The sequence below is a fragment of the Pterocles gutturalis genome, unplaced genomic scaffold (genome assembly GCF_000699245.1).
Source record: "Pterocles gutturalis isolate BGI_N339 unplaced genomic scaffold, ASM69924v1 scaffold16793, whole genome shotgun sequence".
NCBI lineage: Eukaryota > Metazoa > Chordata > Aves > Pterocliformes > Pteroclidae > Pterocles > Pterocles gutturalis.
In genome coordinates this window covers 27,520-42,206 of record NW_010120796.1, presented here as the reverse complement: position 1 = coordinate 42,206, position 14,687 = coordinate 27,520, and the positions used below count along the sequence as shown (strand labels likewise).

Here is a 14,687-nt window from a genome sequence, read left to right as displayed (position 1 = left end):
ATGACTTGTAAGCCAGCAGAAATAAGGATTTATGTAACTCACTTAATTGTCAGCTACAGGTTAATTGGCATCTACTGTTCAAGATTAATTTAAGTCATGTATCCATTTGTGATGAAACTGGAGTTTCTGCCATGTTAATTATCAAGTGCAGACTAGTCCTTGCATGTTAAGAGCAAATCTAATTTACAGCATGTATAAATAAAAAAAAAAAGGTTGACCTGAAACTTAGTTAAAAAAAAATCTTAAATAAATGCCACACAGCTACAGTAAAACTGCAGTAATTTTCATATCTCTTGCATGATCTTTTTGAGGAATAGAAAATATGCAAGTCAGAAATAAACTGTACTAGAGAAAAGAAAACTGACTATCTAGCACACCAAGTCATGTCCAGCATAAACTTAGAGGTTGTTCTTTCACTTCTTTTTAGTTACCCCTTCTAAAAATTAAAATTCTATGTCATGGTGCACCACTAATCCTCTTCTCATCACTGATGGGGAATATTAGAAGAGCTTTACCTACTTTGATATAATAGAAATTAGATGTTGATCAGGGTGTGGGAAGCTTTTGTTTTTCCTCTCTGAGGTTTGTGTTGCCTCAGTTGAGACAGGTTTGCGCTCCCGTTTGTAACCCACCTGCAGTACATAAGTTCTCAGACAGAGTTGTTTGTGGTTGCATTCTACTTGGGCATTAAATGCAATGTTAAATCTTAAAAGGAACAGGTATTTGATGTTTTTGTCTATGACCCTTAACACACATGTTCCACAGATTAGAAGGTGCATGAAAGCACTGCTAGAAGTTTTCTTTATGGTGCTGGCCTGCTGAAAACACTCCTGTGGTGACTGAAAGCTGGCATTTGCTTTTACAGGTGGATTCAGCAGTTTGTATAGTCCTCTTCCCCTTTATATTTCAGTCCCATTTTTTGTAGTTCCATATGTGCCTGTATTCCAGGACAGTAGGATGTTTCCCAAAACAGGCTACGTGTTCCGTGTAACAATGTGTTCTTATTACCTGTGTTTGACTTATCCAGAATGATTCCTTACAGTGTTTTAATTTTGTGTACAGATTCCTTTTTATTTTGTTGTTTCATAGGAACCTCCAGAAGTTAAGTCTCTTTGGGGATATAAGCATTCTGCAGCAACATGGAAGTATATCAAATACATACCTCGGCAAGGTTGACCCTGATGGCAAGAAGATTAAGCAGTAAGTTATGTTTGTAAATTATCAAATACATAAAAATAGTAAAAACAGATAACAGAACACAGATTTTCATGCCTGAAATAGATAATTGAGAAAGCTTTAATTTTTTTAATAGGATGAGAATCTAAATTCTTAAATTTAGTTGATTTGTTCCTGCTATTTACATTAACTAGTCTGGTTTTGTTGCTTTTTTTTCCCCTTCTCAGCAGAGTGAGAATCCTTTCTTTCCTCTTTTCATTGTATTGTAGGAACAATACAATACATTAACAATAGTATGTTAATGGCACAGAAGGGGAGGAGGGATAGTGGGTTGTTACCAGCACCTCTACTATTGGTGTACATGAAAAAATTAGAAAAGGAAGTGATCTGTTGTATTTCAGAAGAATTGAGGACATGTAGCAAGTAAACTTGAAAGAGAACATAAACACCAACAATTATTTCAAGTTGTGTCTCAAAACTAGGTTATGTATTTGCAGAATTCCTCGAAGATCATAGTTCACAATGTGCTTGTGTAGTTCAGAGGTGTATTTTAGCTTGCCATAATTACATTGCAGTGCAGTCCTTGAATGCTTATAATTAGAATAGCTAGTTCTTCTTTGGAAAAGGTTAAATACGATGTAAAAAGTTACTGACTTCTGGACTAAATTACCACAGAGGGAGTGATGCTGAAGTTAACTCTTTTAGCAGTTCTGGTAAAATTTTCTATATAGATAAAATCTGAATACCATAGTTTTAGTTTGCGTCACTTTAAACATCTTTCGGTAGCTGGGGAGTGGCATAAGTACAGCCACTCTAGATTTTTGCTATTATTTTTTAAAGTGGTTTTGGAACTAGTGTAGGTATATTATCAGATCATTGTATTCATATGAACACAGTCAAAATGTTTGGTCCTGACTTAAATTTGTAAAGCAGTGCAAATACAAATACATGTTACATACTGTGTCTTTGTCATCCATTATGCTTAGAATGCAGAACTTAGAGCAATGTGAGATTCTGCTTAGCATATGTCCTGTAGTGCCATGTGCAGGTAAAAGGATGATTTAGTAAGAGCTCCTTTTTTCATATTGTTTGTTGTGAAAACATAAATACAAAATCAAATCTTTGCCAAGAGCCATTTAAGCAGATATTTACTCAGCTGAGTGCATGGTTAAACATTTCTTCAGACAAATAACAAAAATAAGTATGCATGTTTCAGAGCCATAAACAATTCAAAACTCATTATCTAATTTGAATTTAGTCTTTCAGGCGAATATTGACCTTTGCACATTTTGGAAAGAGCAAATAGATGCTACCTCTTTTTTGTTTGGTTGGTTTTGGTGGAGTTTTTTTGCTAGACCAAAACAATGTATTTGGGACCTGCTAGTCTTTTTCTAAATTAAAGGAAAGCTGGCAGTATTTTATTCAGTGTTCTCAAGTTCATCAACACTAGCAGCACATTTACTTCCGGAAGTAGATCTTTGTGCCTCCTTAGTCTCGTATTTTGCGGTTGGGGTTTGCATCAGTTAAGTTGCAATACATACATACTGATAACTAACACTGGAAGATATTTAGCAACGTTTGGAGACAGCATTATTGGCAGTTGAGGATTTTTGGAACCTGTATGGTGATAAACCTTAGTACTAGCTGTTTCAGGAACTTCCTGCAATTGAAGCAGTCAGGGAAGAAAATGTGATGCTTGCTTAAGTTGGTAGCATTGAGCTGGGCGTAGCAGACCATGGGTGAAATCTCAGCTAGCACAGAACTATTAGGATGCTCCCCAGGTTCAGACTAAGGGTTGTTGTGAGGGAGAGGGGGCCTTGGATTCTGTTTTCAAAAATGTGTTTTTGCAGTGTTCAACATGAATTGGTAAAGCTTGTTCTTTTTCTGTAGAGCATGTATCCCTGGTTACTTTCTAAAATTCTCTTTACAACTCAGTTTCTTAGGGTTGGGAATCGCGGCATAAACAATACACGGGTCTTGATCTGAACAAAGGGTAGTTGTTTAAAATTTTGTCTTTCTGAAATCTGCTTGCCATGATTGATCCATGTGGTTCAGACAGCTTGCTTTGCAAAAGAACCAGTTTAGCCTCCATTATTAAACAAAACATTTTGATTTATAGTCTTTAATTAATTAAACAAATAGACTCCATATGGACCTTAGTAATATGTTTGCTTCCTGACCAGGGCCATTGATGTGTTTCAGTACGGGTCAGGACTGGGTTTTTTTGGCTTAAACAGTAACTCAGCTTGTCTAGTCAGGCTTTAGTCCGTCCTCTGGCTGTAAAGGCCATTTGGGGCTTTAATTGTGAAAGTAATTTATGTTGAGCTTTTTAGGTTTTAAATAGTTTGTTCCATTATGATCATTTGTAGGTTTCAGGTTGATGGTGAACATCCCATAACTGCTGCTTACAAGGAGTAAAGGGAACTGGTTAAGTACACTTGTTGAGGCATCACTAGATTATGTTGCTATCTTGCATTGCTGAGCTCTGCTTATATTTTGTTATGCTTGCTAAACAATGCTTAAACTTCAGTTTTATAAATGAGCTTTAAGATAAGCCTGTGTAAGTTAGGATAAATGTTGTACTACTTGCTAGGCAGTTGAAGTGAAAGTTAATATGATAATAAAGTAGGTGTCAATTCCCAAGAATTCACTTAATGTGTCTAAATTCCTAGAACACAGTTCAAAGTATTTTTGCAAGCTCCGGTTAGATGCAGTCTGTTTATGAAAAATAGGATGTGCATAAGAGTTTTGCAGGGGAGGAAAACCCCTGTTAGGTTGTTGGAAAAATTTATTTGAAATATGTTAAAACTAATGGCCTGTGGTTTATATTGTGCTTCCTGTCTGACCTTATATAAAGCAGGTATTAAAAGGAATCCAAAAGTGATCACTGTTAAATATTCTCTGTTGACACGTTTGGTCTCTTTTTATTAAATTGGCAGAGAATTGGGGAAAGTTTTCTTAAGACCTTCAGGTTGGTAGACTATCAGCACAAATCTAAATACTTGTATAAATACTTTGGTGCTTGCACTAAAAAGTGTATGCGTAGATAGGATTAAATCAGTATCTCTCTTTTTAAAAGTTGTTTAGTGCAATTCCCATAGGGGAGAAAACCCACCTACAGCTGCAGAGTTCCATATCATATTTCTTTTAATTAAATTGTGAAAGTACTAGAACAGCCCTCTTTTAAGCTTAGATGTTTAAGTTGTCTCAGAAGCACAGTTTAAGCAGATTTTTAGTGCAGTGAGGTATGTAGATGGTAGTATTCCACTCAGCATCTCAAAATTGATTTGGCATCTTTTCGGTTGTTCTGTACAATATTACAAGCATTATTACAATTGACTACTTGGACTATTACAAAATAAATTCTACCATTGCAGCAACCATTACAGCACCTTTCATATATGTGCATGGTGAGAGGGGAGAGAGAAGAGTCTTTGTTCATTGGAAGAAATTAGAAATGTTCCTGTGATAGAACCTTTTTCTTTGGGGGATTGTCAGAGAATCTGTCTCAAATTTAAGCACTGGCAGGAATAATTGTGAAACAAACATTACCAGGATCAAACAGAAGTCCTCTGATCTGTAAAAGAATTTAGGAATAAACCAGCAAAACTACATTATCTATGGCTCTTGACCTGTTGTTTAAAACTGTGTTTGATTTGTGTCACAGTTGACAGTCCTTACTTATAAAAAAAATATTCAGAGAAGATCTGGAAGAACTGGAGTCTGAAACCTGATGACCCTGGGAACTATTCTGAGGTGTATAATAGATAAACACAGTTGACAGTCCTTACTTATAAAAAAAATATTCAGAGAAGATCTGGAAGAACTGGAGTCTGAAACATGATGACTGTACTAGGCAAAACCCTGGGAACTATTCTGAGGTGTATGATAGATAAATACTATAACCACAACAACTTTTCCTCTTACAAAGAGAAGTCAGGTCTTCCAAACGCAGTACATTCTTAGCTGAAGGAAGAAAGCACATGCAGGCAAGGGAGAGGATGAATAAGGATTTGCAAAGGGAGAGGATGAATGAGGATTGATCTCTTGACTTTCTTACAACAGAAGGATTATGGGGCATCAAAGGTAGTAGGTGACGGGTTCAGAGCAAGCAAGAAGAGGGGGGGACCGCTCTGCAGAGATCTTTATTATTGGATGTTACAGTTGCTAAAAGTTTACTTGGCTCAAAGAGGAACCTGGATAAATTTGTAGAAGTGAGGTCCCTGAGGGTGACTAAATACAAGAGAGCCACTTCTGGCCAAGGAGGTCCGAGTTACAAATTTTTGGAAACTAGGGAGATATGTGAGAAATATTTCTGTGTGCTTTCCTTTTTCTGTTGCACTTCTTAAGGCGTTAGTGTTTCTCTGCTGTCAGTCAGGATACTGGGCTAAATAAGCCTTTCGTTTTGTTTGGACATTATCTCGATTAAAGATACATGGATAACAACTTCATAGCACTGTTTTGCTTAGATGTGTGAAGTATCTGGACGCTCATAACAATAAAGGAAAAAGTGTTCTGTGCAAAATATTAACTGATTTGAGGCACAAAGATTTCTGCTAATTTTGTACTGGAGGTGTTTACATCTTATTTCTTGATGTTTCGTGGAGCTGTCATAGCCTGGCTCAACTGCTTTCCTTAAATGCTAGTTTTTCCTTCTGCCTGAGCAGGATTTGAGATCAAACACTCATCTACATGTGTGTCCTAAAATGTATATGCTCAAAGAACACTTGTCATTTGGACAGGATGACTCTTTTGGGCCTTAGCAGCTGTGGGATGAAGACTGGAAAAATATTTATTTGGAGAAAGTTTGCAGTTTGACTGTACTATTTGAATTTATTAAAAATCTAATCTTAAAATACTTTTGTTGCCTTCTTGAATTAAATATCTAACTTTAAAAAACTTGTCTTCATTAAAAAAGTAAAGGGGCAGGAGAGGCAGGGTACATCAGAATAAGTGCATAATGATCATACAGTGTAGTAAGTGGTGTGAGGACTCTGACAGTGCCAGAATAATCTGGCACTGATAATCTGAGATTGAAATGTTACCAGGACCAAGTTATTTTGGTAAAACTTGAGCCTGTTGATGCTTGAAAATCCAGTTAGCTGTACATTTGGAATTATTTAAAGAATCTTCTTATATGTTTGTTCTTTACCCTTTAATTAGCACAGTCAAGCAGGTGGTTTCAGATCATTCTAACTTATGCTCAAAACCAAGATTCTGCAACCTTTCATTGAAAATTATGCTTTTTCCCTGTATTGAATTTGCAGTTTTGGAGAGGTTAGCAAATATGAAAAGCTGTTTTTAAAAACAAGAGCTGTGTTTTAAAAGCATTACAGGTTTCTAATTTGCATAACCTTAAAATGTATGTGGGAGGGTGTTAAATACGTGCTGGAAAATACGTGAAATGAAGGTTCATAGTGTGCCACTGTTTCTGAAAGACAAAGTACATAATTTTTCTCAAGGTAGTTTACAGTTTTAACCTTTTAAGTGCAGTGAAGTTTAAATTGCTGTGGGAGGTCTGCAGGGTCAGGTTCTAGCATTTGTAGTTCACAAGAACCATAATAATAGCACCATCCTGCAGAACAAGGCCATAAATGAAACAAGAATAATTCTTGAATAAAAAAATAGAATGGTATGCAATTGGTAAGACTAAACCATGTTTAATAGGATCATTGTCTGTTTTGTTTACTTGCAGAATCCAACAGCTGTTTGAAGAGATATTAGGCAATAGCAGGCAATTGAAATGGCTGTCTTGTGGGTTTATGCTGCAAATAGTAACTCCCACGTCATTGTCCTCCTTATCAAACCCCATAGCCAACACCATGGAACATCTCAGCTTACTGGACAACCACATCCCTGGTAATACTACTCTTATCACTGCGGTTGAATTGGAGCGCTTTGTGAATCTGCGTTCGCTCGCTTTGGATTTCTGTGATTTCACAGCTGAAATGGCAAGAGTCCTGGCTGACAGCAACCATGTGCCTTTGCATCGACTGTCTCTCCTGGTCCACAGTGTTTCCATAATGCACAAGTCATTGGACAGTATGCCAGAAGATGAGAATTGGAAGGCTCTGACTCGCAACAGCACTAATCTTCGGGTCTATATAATGGCTTTTGATGTCAAGAGTGATGATATGTTAAGGATTCTTAAGCCCAGTATCCCACTAGAGAGGATTCACTTTGACAGCTACATCACATGTGTTTCAGGGGCTGTTGTTGACCTCATATCCAGGCAGTATGACAAATTCCTCACTCATTTTATCCTAATGAATGATGTGATAGATATGTCTGGCTTCCCAGATCTTAGTGACAACCGTAATGAAGATCCACTTGTCTTATTAGCCTGGAGGTGCACCAGACTGTCTCTCCTAGCTGTTCATGGTAGGTAATGCATTGCATGGGGATAGTATGTGACTTTGAAATACTTAAAACACTTCAGCTTTTCTAATCATAATGTGTTTTAGTGGAGTGGTGTTCAAAAGTCAGCTGCATGGTTGCTGTACACAGTGTTGTACCTTATGCTGGTATTTTCATGTTTGAAAATATGAAGGTGTTCATTGTGCATGAGTTCTAAACATACTTGTAGCTTACTAACTTCTATTGAGAAGTCATATAGGATTTTATTAGACTGTTCACAGAAATTAAGATAACTAAGAATTGAGCATTCCAGGAGGCTTATCCTGAAAGCAGCCTGCACTGTACAGGTTCCATGGAGTGGATGTTTATGTGATCATGAACAATGAAAACATTTGCTGTTTTACTGTGAGCGCATATGTTGTGGTAAGATTAGATGATTGTGCTTCCTGTTTGTAAATAACATGGGGTAAGTGCCCCAAGGTTGAGGGGGAGAAGTCTGTTACCAATTTGGTAAGACTCTGTCACAAATAGAAGGCTGAAAAATACAATGTGGAGGAGGTTGCCTTGCTGAGTGCATTGGTTTCACCAGTAATACCAGAGCTAGGCTTATCCTACCCACCTGTTTATAAAGAGTGTGCATTTGTATTCACCTCTGTCATCAGTACAATACTTGCTAGAAGTTACAGTTGTTTGGCAAATTTTAAGGTACCTGAAACTGAAATAATGCAAAATAGTTCTTTTTGTGCTGGAGTTACCTTACCAAGTCCAAGTTTGCCGGTGCATGAAGGAGTTAAGTGATGACTGTTTGTTGTGTTGCATAAGAAGGAATGCCTGTTTCCTGGACTGCTTGGGGGAGGAAAGCTCCAGTCATTCAGCACAAACAGGAGAGACCTTCAGCAGTGAAGGTTGTACATTCAGATTTCCATTGGTTGAAGGCAGAAGGTCCTGCTGTATTTACTAGAAAAAGTTTTCCCCTGTCTTCTACTGAAAAAAATCATAGGGGGAACATGATCAATCCAGCTGTCTCTCCTTTACAGTTTCCAGGTCTCACAGATTTTGGATACTGGCAGGTGACCTTATCACTCTGAACGTGGATTTTATCAGTTTCTTTTAACATTTGGATACAAGTTTCAGGAGCTCTTTTTAAAAGTAAAAAAAAAAAATAAAAAATTGTGTTACCTTAAATTATTGTCCTACTACAGGGAAGTAGTTTAATATTTTATCTAAACTTAAAAAGATGGTAAAATGTCTGAACATGAGCTAGCGTAAATAGCCTTTAGTATCAGCGTGTGTCTATTCAGTAGAAGGTATTAGTCTGTGCAGAGCATAGGGAAGGCAAATCCCTTCTACAGTTCTGTCTGGCAAATGCTTGCTGCTGCATCTTGTTTCTTTGCAGACATGCAGTTTGTACCTGGGGGAGAGAATGGCCAAGTATCACACTTGCTCTGATGTTGGCATTCAGATTCCTTCCCCTTTTCTTCCCTCCTTGCAGCAGAAGCTATCTAAGCTGTTTATAAATGCCTCCTGATCTTTCTTTAAGCTGTGAATATTACTTCTCTGGTACTATAGCATAAGCTTCTTTCTTCTAGAGTAGCAACTGTGAGAAGAACATGCCTAGGAAGAAAGATCTAGAATGCTGTGATGCTTTGGTACAGCATCTTAGCCGCATGCTTGTATTTTCTCAGGTTTACTAGATAATGGTTTCTAATTCCATTTATCATATTCTTCATGATACTATCCAGCTTCCTTCAAGAAAAAAATAGTGGGTTTGTTCAAGGTGCCATAACTTGCTTTTTATGTAAGTGCTCAGGTTTCTTCTATCTCCTGAAGTAGTTTTTCTTTGTTTTCCATTAGTTCTCATTTTTTTGTTTGTTTGTTTTTCCTTCTTTTGCTTTTAGTTTTATGTAAGTGCTCAGGTTTCTTCTATCTCCTGAAGTGGTTATTCTTTGTTTTCCATTAGTTCTCTTTTTTTTTGTTTGTTTGTTTTTCCTTCTTTTGCTTTTAGTTTGCTCTGAAAAAGGCTTTGATTTACATATAGTTTTGGGTGCCACTTGCAGCCAAAGAGACTACCAAGAGAGAAGGGGAAAAACATACCCTAAGGACACTCTTTTCCTTGGGTGCCTCAAGATTCTCTTCTGTCTTCTGTGGGAAGTCATATCTTTCCACAAAGGTAGCATCTTCAGGAGCAGAGGAAAGCTGATTGAAGGGTATTAATACATTCTTGCAGAATGAAGGAAGGGTGGAAGAGTGTGTGGTCATTTGGGATGGGATTGGGTCAGTAGGATAGCCGGAGTTGTATGATATGGCATAGTGAATAAAAAGCACAGCCCACCTATGGAGGCTGAAGCCTTTCTCTCCTTAAGAGAAGGACACTTCATGTGGATTTTCAAGGCTTTACATTGTAAAAGTGTTGTGTTACCTATGAGATTCTCAGTTTTATTCTGCCCATGGGCAAAACTAAAGTTGAAATTTTTGCTAGCAAGGAAAACCCAATTTGTTTTTCAGTGATACTTGTAGTGAAGTGATCATTCCCTGATAGTTCTGAATACAGAGGCTTTTTGGCTGCTGGAAAGTTACTGAGAAACTTCAGGCAAAACTTTTGAAAGGAGAGTTAATTTAAAATCAGATTAAGTTGAGAATAAGGTGGTTCTTCCAGAGCATAAAGGATATGACCATGAAAAGTTATAGCAAAAGCCATAAATCTGAACCACAAGAATGGTACAGGGGACTTAACCACAGTTATTGTTCCCTTTCATTCTTGCACTTTCTGGCAAGGATTTCTTCAGTAAGTTTCTTTACAGTCAAGATAACAGGAACATGTTGTGAGCTCCTTCAGATCCTGATAGGGGAGTGCTAACATACAGGTAGAATTTTCCATTGGGTTTAGTGTCCTGCAGCCTTATTGACAGCTTCATCCTCTGTGGACAGTTGTGCTAGAGTTGAAGTATCAGCAGATGAAAATTCTGAGAATTCATGCATTCATAATGGTTAATGTGCCAGAAATGAGCCATACAGATGTGTGCAGGCTTTGTTGTTGGAAATGTACCTTGAGCAACATATTTACAGGAAACCTTAGGGACAAACAGTAGGAAAAAGTAAAAGAAAACAGAATTTTTAAAAATTCCTTTCTTAATTACTTTGACATCAGTTTTCTTCATTCTTTAATTAGCTGTCTTATTTTGATACATTATCATGTAGAGCATGTTAACTGCATCGTTGAAGACCAGACCACAGTTTGTTTTTATTTCTCAGCAGCTTAACTTTCCCAGTTCAACTACTGTGCAGACTGCAACTTTACTTGGAATCTAAGTGGGCATCTCACCAAGAGGCTTAGCACCTGTGAAAATGATGATGAAGGCAGAAATTAGCCTTTCCTTTTGCAATGGAAGGGCTGACTTGGCAGAGCTCCCAAAATGGGAAGTTCCCAGCTCTGTGGTTTGCATCTGAATAGCAAGGAGCTCAGCATTTGCCTTAGCCAGGGTACAGAAAGCTAACAGGTAAAGGGGGTAGGTGTTTATAAAGAGGGATGCCAGTAGACACTAATGGGAAGAGAGGGAAGCTTTATAATTATGTTTAATCTCAGATAGAATAGCAAGATACGTGTAGGTGGTTTTAGGGTTTTTTGGGGGGTTTTTGTTTTGTTTTTGTTTGTTTTTTTTTTTACACTGGTGTGACCTATTTTCTGCAGAGGCTTCTGTTTTGTGTCTTGGTTCGTTATGTTTTCTACTTTTTTTGTTTTAAGTCTACCTCTAATGCAACAAAAGCAAACTTCAGACTTTTTTTTTCTAGCACAAGCAGTTTTGAAACAGTACTTCTATACATTAGCTTAAAATAATTGATTACTCACTTTTTTCATTCTATTTATTTATGCTATGAAGTAGATCACAAGAGGTTTGACATTGTAGTTATAACTTAACTTGGAGTAAAAAAGTCCACTTTTCTATAAATCATGAAAAAATCAGATCTAGTAAACCTTGATCAAACTACCTGAAATAGTTTTGATACTTCCTTATTGAAAATATAAAAATACGGCTTTACTCCTCACAGCCAAAAAACCAAAAAGCTATAGGGGGATTCTGCCAGATGGAAGGTAACAAAATAGTTGGGAAGGGTGAGATCCTCTGATATTAAGTACTTCAGTAAAAAAATGTCTTGTAGCAAAATGACAGCACCTTTCTTGTTTTTCCCCTAGGTTACACAGTTTGGGCTCATAATCTTATTGCTATTGCTCGTCTTCGTGGCTCTGACCTGAAAGTTCTTGAAGTCACAGAAGAAAGCATCGATTTTGACCAAGGAGAACTGGCTGATCAGGATGTGGATCCAGTACACAATCTCATTGAGCAAGTGTCTCTCGGATTGGGTCGACCTTGGCATGCAGTGATGGACATAGAGCTGCTCAGTGTCTTCACTGAGCCAACTCGTCACTTCTACAGAGAGATGCAAAGCTTCAGTGAAGGCATTTAGCTCCTTAATTACAATTCCTGTGGTTACATATGCAAGTAGGGTCCTATTATGTTTTTTCAGTAGCGTGAATTAACCCCTTTTGTGCTGTGTTTAATCAGTATTAGCTATATAGAATTATATATGTGTATTCTACTTCTTGATCAAAGAACGTAGTTGGGTATTGGTTTAGAAGCTGAAAGTGGCAGTGTTTAGGGTTTTCACGGTTAATGGACTTGTCTACCAAACCTTACAGAGATACAGCCAAAGGCTGTCTGAGGTTGCCGGCTAACTTTTATTGAGTAACTGCATTTTGAATTATTTTACTGTTATATCGGAGTTCTGTGCTCAGGAGCCAACTCTTTTTGATACCCATATCCATAGCCCAGTGGATTTCTGTGCTGTCATTGTGTGCTTAATCTGGTAGCATGCTACTTAATAGGCTTAAAGGAAGACAAGTCTGTCCAGGGCTCTTCATTGTAAGACTCTCACCTTGCTTTATTTCACGTGCAGATTCTGAAGCATGACGTTAACTACCGTTCTCAGCTTTTCTTAGCTGTTAAGCAGTGGTGTGAAACACTAGCTTTCCAGGTACCTGCACTTACTAATTTGCTCCATAAGCTGTAGTCTTTTGGATTCTTTGCAAGCTCTTCCTCGTTTACTCTCATGTTCCGTCATTTTCCTTAGAAGTTAGCTTTGGGCCAAAGTTTAAAAGAAAAACAAGAATGTGCACTCCGATGAGGTAAAAACATAACAGTGAAGACTTCTACAAAGGTATACACCTGCAAACAAACATTAGTCGTGAAATCCCTAGCAACCAAGTCACTGGATTTTCTCTGTCAGCGCCTGTGTCAGCTGCCAAAGAATAGATTAAAAACGAAGAAGTGCCCACATGCTGGCAGGGGCAGGCCAACTTTTGGCCAGCCAGATACTGCTAGATTGTAATATATAAGGTCGAATTTCGACCTGTGGTACACAGCTGTGCTGTGGCTCAGTCAGCAACCTCAGAACTCTTAACAAACATGCACCTGTTTCACTGTGAATAGTGAATGTAAAGGAAGGAAAGGAAACAAACACAAAGCTTGTTCTATCACAGGTATGAGCTGCTATGATGCATGAAGAACATTCCATGAAGTATGTTTTAAAATCTTGTTATATCTGAGAGGCTTTAAAAGCCGATTTAACTGTTTCAGGGCAACCGCGGTACAGACGTGGTCTCTGTGAGACTTCCACCTGACCCCAGTTTTAAGTGGTACGAATGTTGTGCATTTAATGTTTAAAGGACAGTCTGCAATAATAAAGTAAGTGGCCAACGTGGGTGCCCAGCAGTGCTGAGACCTGGCTGCTATATTGTAAGCTTTGGAAAACACAATTTATGCAACAGATGTCCAGATATGATTCTATTTATGGAAAAAGTTTATATGTGTTTTACAAATGGTTTTACCATCTTATATTAAAATGACCTTTTGACAGGTGTGCGCTGTTTTGTCTCCAGTGAGCACATACCATGCGGATTTTATATGTACATCAGTAGAGTGAATCCACTGGCACAGTGTGTGTATATGCCAGATGTGGTGAGATTTTATCTTATAAATGTGATCAGATAAAAAAAACTCCTGACAGAAAATGTAAGGAAACCAGCTGAATGTTTGAATTGATGACTGATGTTGTATGGTTTATGTTAAATGTATATTCTTTTAATCAATGAATAAAGCATTAAAAATATTTTATTGTATCAGCATGAAGATTTTTAGAATTAAAACGCAACATCATTCATAAGCTGTGTATAACTGGTGGCTCCCATTGTGTTTAGGTCAACAAAAGAGTCTAAAATAAGTCGTACAGTAATTTTTTCTGGATTTGGCTGAATTTTGTCAACATTTTGGGGTGGATGGTCAAAGGGGAAGGATGCTTTGCTAAAGATTTGGCTGAATTTTGTCAACATTTTGGGGGTGATGGCCAAAGGGGAAGGATGCTTTGCTAAAAATCAGACTATCAGACCAGTTAGCACAAACAGTATATAATGATATGACTTATTAGACTGATACAGTAAACTGTGGATTGTAGAATATAGAAGACTATTTTTGAGAAATTCCTGCATCGATTGCAATTGCTTAAATCAAAATCTAATGTGCTCAAGAAAAATGTGTAGTACTTCTTTGGTGTCCCACTATTAAATAGATTATGAATACCTGCAATGCTTCAGTTTGACGTTTTATCCGTACTCAAGAGTACATAGCTGTGCATTCTGAATGAAAACTGCAGATGTCTGGTAAGCTGCCGAAGAGCTGCCATGCAGCTGATTGTGCTGTGAGAACTGTCAGAGTGGCTGTTCAGTGTATGCGTGCCAAGCACGGATTGAATTTGAGCTTCTGAACTTCTTTTTATGATAGTCCAAACCGCTACCAGGTGTGAGAATGGCACTACTTGTTGTTTAAGCAGTCTCCTAGATCTAGATTTGGTAAGCAAGAACATTTACCAACAAGAGATGCTGTGGGTAATAAAGATAAGGTAAATACAGTTACAGCTTTTCATATTCTGATAAAGTGAGATTGCAGGACTTGGTCTCAGTGGGGCTCGGCCTCAGGAGGGAGGTTTATGTAGCAGTTAAATCTGATGAGGATTGTTCAAGGTTATCTGGACCTTAAATTTGGTCATAAAGTGATAAAGATTTCTGTCTTTTTCTCTGCAACTTCCTGAAGAAAATGCTGTGT

At 37.7% G+C, this 14,687-nt stretch overlaps 1 protein-coding gene across 1 annotated transcript; it reads left to right on the top strand.

Annotated features, from left to right (window-relative positions):
- The first annotated feature begins 696 nt into the window (after positions 1-696).
- On the top strand, positions 697-13,884 carry FBXO33 (F-box protein 33). Its single transcript, XM_010077029.1, has 4 exons — positions 697-719; positions 1,090-1,200; positions 6,872-7,557; positions 11,726-13,884. Exons 1-4 carry the CDS (start codon positions 697-699, stop codon positions 11,995-11,997), a joined length of 1,092 nt encoding a protein of 363 aa, XP_010075331.1. The 3' UTR covers positions 11,998-13,884.
- The last annotated feature ends 803 nt before the right edge of the window (positions 13,885-14,687 follow it).

Bases quoted from the DNA above. Each gene is read 5' to 3' on its own strand.
- FBXO33 (XM_010077029.1), top strand. From the start codon at position 697: ATGTTAAATCTTAAAAGGAACAG. The intron at 720-1,089 runs GTATTTGATGTT...GTTGTTTCATAG, and splicing joins TTAAATCTTAAAAGGAACAG to GAACCTCCAGAAGTTAAGTC. The intron at 7,558-11,725 runs GTAGGTAATGCA...TTTTTCCCCTAG, and splicing joins GTCTCTCCTAGCTGTTCATG to GTTACACAGTTTGGGCTCAT.